The 7,272-nt window shown below is 44.7% G+C and overlaps 1 protein-coding gene across 1 annotated transcript in view; it reads left to right on the top strand.

Moving 5' to 3' along the window:
- Positions 1-344: 344 nt before the first annotated feature.
- Positions 345-7,272, top strand: part of TAMM41 (TAM41 mitochondrial translocator assembly and maintenance homolog) — a 36,930-nt gene continuing 30,002 nt past the window's right edge. The window contains exons 1-3 of the mRNA XM_015420244.1: positions 345-501; positions 1,416-1,595; positions 4,884-4,976. Of these exons, the coding sequence (XP_015275730.1) occupies positions 373-501; positions 1,416-1,595; positions 4,884-4,976 (402 nt within the window). The 5' untranslated portion in view covers positions 345-372. The remainder of the gene's footprint in view (positions 502-1,415; positions 1,596-4,883; positions 4,977-7,272) is intronic.

The following is a 7,272-nucleotide window of genomic DNA, read 5'->3' as shown; positions in this document are numbered from 1 at the left end:
TTTTTTTTTGCGGGCGGGGGGGGGGGGGGCGCTAGATAAGATATAATCAATACCATTCATCTGTACACAGATAAGATTAGATAGCAAGGAGGTTACATGAGTACCCGGAGACGAGCTCCGTCCACGTATCGCTTTCTCTGTCTCACTTGTCTTCTGACAGTAATAACTTCTGCGGCTTCCTGCCACTGAGGGCGCTGTAGTTCAACAAGTTTCTTTGGGGGTGCTCTCTTGCTGCAAACTCTCTTCGCCGACTTCCTCAGTCGCTGAAGCTGAAGCTGTGCTTCCGCCCGGCAATTGCAGCTGCTCGTTCTAAGTGGGTTTTGCCGGTGCTGCGGTGTGCGCGTTGAAAACGTACTTTGTTGGCTGGCCCGCATGTCTTTGCCGAGCTCGGCGATGAAATTCCACAGAATCCTTGCTCAATTCCCTCAAGAGCTCAGCTTCGCCTTTGCTTATGGCTCCGGTGTCTTCCAGCAAGCGGGGGCCTCTGCAGGGGAAAGCGAGGTGAGAGCGGCCGGATGGAATGGTCTCCCACGGGAGGCTTGTGCGGCGCCCCTTCTCTAGCTGTAAAAATCATAAAGTGTACACGTTCCTTGTCTTTTTGAAAGCCGATCCTCTTAGTGTCTTCCTTGGCAGAGGGTTAGGATTTTGGGTTAAAATGAAGGCGTTCAGAAATTCTGCATTTGAAGCACCTGCCCCCCTTTCCGCTCCATCAATCAGCCTTTGCTATCTCGCACTCCCTAGCACAAGGCAGCATAATTGCAGACAAAACCAGCATTAGAGTCCTTCATTTTTGATGCTTAAATCTGGAAACCATAACGTGTTATCTGTAAGGGCCAGCTGCCTCCCTCTAAGTTTCTCTTTCTTCTTTTGGTAGGCAGTGCACGAGCCATGGAAGAAAAGGTAGGAGGCTCTGAATGGAACCCATAATCCCCATCTGCTTAAATCCACCAGTTCAGCTCTCCATGTAGTTGTCTGATGTTGTAGTTAAGGTAGGGTGTTGGGGTGGGGTTCTTAGTTTGAGTGATGTGGATAGATAGCAAACTTAAGCCGTAGTCAGTTCATTTCTAACACACCAGTTTATTTAGACTAGTATAAAATGTGCAATCATTAAAATTCTCATGAGTAGTTATTGGGTAGTTATTGGGCTTGTTGGATACACTCTTTGGTTCAGTTTTTTTCCATGTGCTGTATAGCTTTGGTATGAAAGTCACCTAGGCTTGACTTCTTGCTATTCACTATGGTCAAGCCCTGATGTATTGTTTACTAAGCCACTCACTTTGCAGACCTTATAACTAAAGTGGGCAAACTAATTTCATCAACTTTTTGCTTGTTCCTAGGTATGGAGTTGAATGTTGTCTGATGCTTATGCTCATGATAGAGAGATCAATGCCTTCTGCTTTCTGTTGTGTTTGTAGAACAATATGCTGGACTTTGTGTTTGCTGTGGATGATTCCGTATCATGGCACAAGAGGAACCTGTCAAAGAATCGCAGTCATTATTCCTTTTTAAAATACTTTGGAGCCAAGAGAATCAATAACGTCCAAAACTATGGAGCAGGGATTTACTACAATACGTTAGTGCCTTGTAATGGCAGGGTAAGTAACTATGGGTTGTCTCTGAGCAAGATCCAAGTTTGAGGGAGGGGTCACAGCCAATGTTCCCTCTAAGCTGTGGAGTCCCATGAGCCAAAATTCTACTTTGTGAGCAACTGGCATTAAAGTTGTGAGCGGGCGACTTGGCTACTGCCTAAATTAGTTTGCTCTGGAGCCCTCCTTCCTGAGCTAAGACAAAAATGCGTGAGCCGGAGGCTAAAAAACTGTGCGAGCAGGGATTTACTACAATACGTTAGTGCCTTGTAATGGCAGGGTAAGTAACTATGGGTTGTCTCTGAGCAAGATCCAAGTTTGGGGGAGGGGTCACTCACAGCCGACTGATAAAGTAACTGCTTTGCATGCAGAAGCCACTAGGTTGAATCCCGGGCATCTCCCGTTTAACAGTATCAGGTAGCAGCTTATATGAAAAACCACTTATGCCTGAAAGCTTGAAGAGACCCTTCAGTCACAGTTGATACTTGGTGGGCAGTGCTGTCCTACAAAGAGCTATTCCAGTTTCAGCCAATGGGTTTAGACTGGAAGAAGAAACTGGATTTATACCCTGCCCTTCACTACCCAAAGTTGTCTCAGAGCGGCTTACAAACTCCTTTCCCTTCCCCTCCCCACAACAGACACCCTGTGAGGTGGGTGGGGCTGAGAGAACTCTGACACAAACTGCTCTTTTTCAAAGACAGCTGTGCCAGAGCTTGTGACTGACCCAAGGTCACATCAGCAGGTGCAAGTGGAGGAGTGGGGAATCAAACCTGGCTCTCCCAGATTAGAGTCCGCATGCTTAACCACTACACCAAACTGGCTCTCTGGAGTAACTCTTTTTGGATTGCACTGCTAGTTATTGATTTGTTTACTTCATTTATAAAGTGCCTTTCTCCACCATGCTACCCAAAGTGGTTACCATCATTCTGCTCTCCTCCATCTATCCTCCTCACAACAACCCTGTGAGGAGGTAGGCTAGGCTGAGTGTGTGTGACTGGCCCTTAGTCACCCAGCAAGCTTCTGTGGTGGACCGGGCATTCAGACCTGGAGTCTGTCATATCGTAGTCTGCACAGTTTAACTGCTACACCAAACTGGCACCGATTAGATGGATCAGTGGTCTGGTTCAGTGTAATATGGCTTTTTATGTGTTCATGAAGGAGACATGCCAGGTGTTGACATCTTCAGAACTTCGCATGTAATTAAAATTGTTCTAAATGTTTTTTTTGTTTGTTTCATAAAACTGTCCGTAGATTTTGATTTTAACTTTCTGTTGTAACCTGCTTTAAGAGGTCCTTTTTTGTCAAAAAGCTGGACATAAATTAGAATAGAATGACTTGTATAGCATACTGATGCTGAGACTTTATTTAGATACTTCTACCCTGCTTTTCTCCCTAGTGGGTACCCAGATCAGCTCACAATATTGTTTTCCCCTTCTCCGTTTTCCAACAACCCTGTGAGGTAGGTTAGGCTGAGAAAGAAGTGACTGGCCTGTGGTTTTCATGATAGAGTGGAGATTTGAAACGGGATGTCCCCAGATCCTAGCCTCTTTAACAAACTACACCACACTCCAGTAACTTGCAGCCTTCCATTACAAAAAGTTATACCATTATGGCTAACATACTTCAAGTTCCACAGTGCATCTTGGGGCTGGTTTGCACACTAAGAGATATTTGCTACTGCATAACTTGAAGGGCTTCTCTCCCCCATCTGAGTGATAAGATTACTCAAAAAGGGAGCAGCAGAAATTGCCAGTGTGAGTGTCTTTAGTTCCTTCTTCTTACTGCCAAGCAGTGTTAGGAACAAGCTTTCTATTGGCCAGAGTGTTCAGTTCATGGCAAAGCTTTGTGAATGACTAGGGCTTCCCATCCCAAAGGCGCCTTTTGTCACTTGACACAGTCTAATATCTTTTATTGCAACTAACCCAGTGACACATAGCAGTGTGCAAGCTTTTGAGTTCTCTGGAAATCTTTTTTTTTATGTCAAAACTTTTATTTTGGATATAGCAACACATTCAACATTACATTACATTTCATTTATCCCATAGCCATTTTTCTTATCCCCTTCCCCCCCCCCCTTTGTGGCTTCTCGCAATGCTCCTCCCCCTTTCCCATTTATATTTCTATTTTTCCTTTCCCATTATCATCTTAAATTTCAAGGTAACAATATCTTAAACTAAACATTCCAATCCTTTATATGTTTCTGCCCTTAATAACTATCAAAACAAAGTAAATTATGTTTTACATCCCAATTTTTTGAGTTCTCTGGAAATCTTAAATCAGGCCAGATATTAACCTGCTACTCCACCAGCCTCTTTTTTTGCAGACCTTTCAAACAGAGTAAGATTTTGGCACTTTGAATGTGAGATAATTATTGGCATTGTTGTTATTTGTATGGCATTTTCACTTTTTTGTAACCCTTAAAGCAGCCCTGTAGGTGGGCAAGTACTACGTAGAGCAGTGTTTGGGGACTGACAGAATAATGTCATGCCTAAGACTGCTTAGTGGGTTTCAAACCAGAAAAGTCCTGCTTTGGAGCTTGGTCTCATAGCCCCTCTGATACACAGGTATCTGTAGTAACTTACACTTGGCTTGGGGTTCATGGTGCAACCCCTGAGGAAAACAGCTTCTTGCTTCATGTTTCTCCGTTCTTTTCAGAGGGGCAAAACTAGACACAGTGCTGTCCTAAACAGAATTCTGTCCTTCTGAACCTGTTAATATCAGTAGATGTAGAAGGGTGTAACTACATATGATTTCACTGTTGGGGAACTAGTCTCTACAGGATTCAGCTTCTCTGCCTATTTCTCTTTCAGTCCTCCATTTTGGCAACTGTATATGTAACCCTGATCTATTTATTTATTTATATTTATTTATATCTTCGATTTGTATACCGCCCTTTACCCGAGGGTCTCTGGGCGGTTTACGGGTATATGGCCTAAGTGCCTAATTAGTTCCTATCCTAGGGCCACAATTCGACTGGGGGAGGGGTTACCTATCGACACCCGAGCAGCGCAGTCCTGTTGTATTCCACGGGCAGGCTTCCATTGTTTCTTCCTGGCGCCTTAGGACGGGTCAACGACATCTCCTGGCAGGCTCCTGATGGACTCCTCCGGCGCGCGGCGGCTCCCAATTGCAGTTCCGGCCTTTGTCCCTTAGGCTCCGCCGCACTGCATCGTTACGCCGTCGCGCCGCCATCCCGCCGCCGTAGCTCTGCCTCCATCCGGTCTCCGTCGCTGCCACATCTATGGGTCGCCTCTATACTTCTGCAATTAATTCTTTTTTTTTTCTTTCCTGTTTCAGGTTATAAAATATGGTGTTATTGGTACTGATATGCTGATTGAAGATTTACTTCGCTGGAAGACGCTCTATGTAGCTGGACGTCTTCATAAGCCGGTAGCTGTTCAGCTCATTTATACATTAGGGTTGGCTGAAAGCCAAGGCAATAGGAACATGGCAGAGAAAACAGTGACAACATGATGAATGGGTGGAATGGGGACACTGAATTCCTGTGGCATTAACTAGATCATTCACTTACATTTGAAAGTGTTTTGAAAAGATGGTAAAGCAGTTTTTGTGTTCCATCTAAGTGGCATTTTGGAACCAGATGATGGTGTTCCCAGACTTGTTTGCAGCTTTTGTAGCAACTCATGTTACAACGGGCACAGTGGGAAGCAGTCATCCCCTGCCTCCCCCTCCCCATATTGCACTTTCTGCAAGTGCAACCTTGATCTAGCAGAGGTATTCAAGTTTGTTTCTGTGGGATGAAGGGAAAGAAGCAGACCTTAGTCCTTCTGTTTCTTAATCCCCCCCGCTCCTTTTTTTATGTGGTGCTTTGTATAAGGGCTCATCTGGAATGGTAAAGTGGCAGCTGCCACCCAGTAGTCTATTCCAGGCTGTACAGTATAGGGCTTGAACAGGCTGACCAGAGCACAGATTACGTAGTATTCTTTTTTAAAACAAAACATAGATCGTACGTTAATTGTTTTTGTGTTCCATCTAAGTGGCATTTTGGAACCAGATGATGGTGTTCCCAGACTTGTTTGCAGCTTTTGTAGCAACTCATGTTACAATGGGTACAGTGGGAAGCAGTTATCCCTTGCCTCCCCCTTCCCATATTGCACTTTCTGCAAGTGCAACCTTGATCTAGCAGAGATATTCAAGGTTGTTCCTGTGGGATGAAGGGAAAGAAGCAGACCTTAGTCTTTCTGTTTCTTAATCCCCCCCCCGCTCCATTTTTTATGTGGTGTTTTGTATAAGGGCTCATCTGGAATGTTAAAGTGGCAGCTGCCACCCAGTAGTCTATTCCAGGCTCTACAGTATAGGGCTTGGACAAGCTGACCAGAGCACAGATTACATAGTATTCTTTTTAAAAACAAAACATAGATCATATGTTAATTCGCCTGAAGTCCAATCAGCTTCCATATGCAAAAGACCAGGTTGTCGCAGCAGTTGTGGTGTGGGCGGGACCCGGGCTTTGCCTTCTGATTGGTGGCGATATATGCTGAGGAGCAGTGCCATCAGCCATACACTAAGGGAGTGCATTTTAGAATTAGAACTTTGGCACCCACTATTCAATTATATATAAGGAGAGAAGTGCTGAGGTGTGCCTCTGAGTATTATATTCTCCAGTTGGGACACAAACTCACAGGGCTGGATTGATAGAACCAGTTTTTCTGATGGAAAAAAAGCAAAGAGGTGTCCCCTGTGATCACTCAAAAAAGGTTGTATTTGTACATGATGCCATGTGGGGTGGGAGCTGAAATAAGGAAGCAAATTGACTGAGTGGAAAACTGGGTCCAGTCCACAGTCCGGAGATTTCATTGTATGTATTTCAGGTATTTTGATTGACCACTAGATGGAACCAGAGTTAAGCCAAACTGAAACAGATTTTAAATTCAGCCTCAGATTAAAAATAAAAGATATGGTAATAGTGTTGATACCCTCTCCCCCTTTCACACTTAGTTGCATGCACTCTCTCTGTCTCCCCCTGCTTTGGGTTGAATTTTTTAACCGAGTGGAATGTTGCAGCTGCCTCAGTCCCCTGAAAATGAAATCATGATGGGGTGCTCCTTTCAACCCGTTGCTCTGCAGTGCATACTAAACTAAGTACAGTCCCTGAGAGGACTATGCTGCATAGAAACAACAAGTAGGGAATGGTCCACAGGGTATGTTTGGAGGCTGTGTGATGCTGCAAACTTGCGAAATCTGAGCCAGTCTGGGTCAGGACAGTGCCCAAATGGGAGACCCACTGGGAGCCCTGTGCATTCGGTCGTGGAAGATAATAATAATAATAATAATAATTAATAATAATAATAATAATAATAATAATGTGAATAAAGTACGGATTCAGATAATACTGTTTTTAAGAACTCGTTCATGCAGGGCTGGCATCAACATACCCTGAGCTGCCAGGGCCCAGGGTTTCTGGCAGGACCCACTGCTGCAGAATCCCCATTACCCAGACTGGCCTAATTAATTAATTGGTTAAGAACATAAGAGACGCCAATGTTGGATCAGGCCAAAGGCCTATCCAGCCCAACACTCTGTATCACACAGTGGCCAGAAATACCAGGTGCCATCAGGAGGTCCACCAGTGGGGCCAGGACATTAGAAGCCCTCCCACTGTTGACCCCCCCAAGCACCAAGAAGACAGAGCATCACTTTCTCCAGAGTCCCTATCTATACCTTG

This window comes from Gekko japonicus, unplaced genomic scaffold (genome assembly GCF_001447785.1).
Source record: "Gekko japonicus isolate JY-2015 unplaced genomic scaffold, Gekko_japonicus_V1.1 scaffold254, whole genome shotgun sequence".
Classification (NCBI taxonomy): domain Eukaryota; kingdom Metazoa; phylum Chordata; class Lepidosauria; order Squamata; family Gekkonidae; genus Gekko; species Gekko japonicus.
This window is presented reverse-complemented; position numbering and strand designations above follow the sequence as displayed.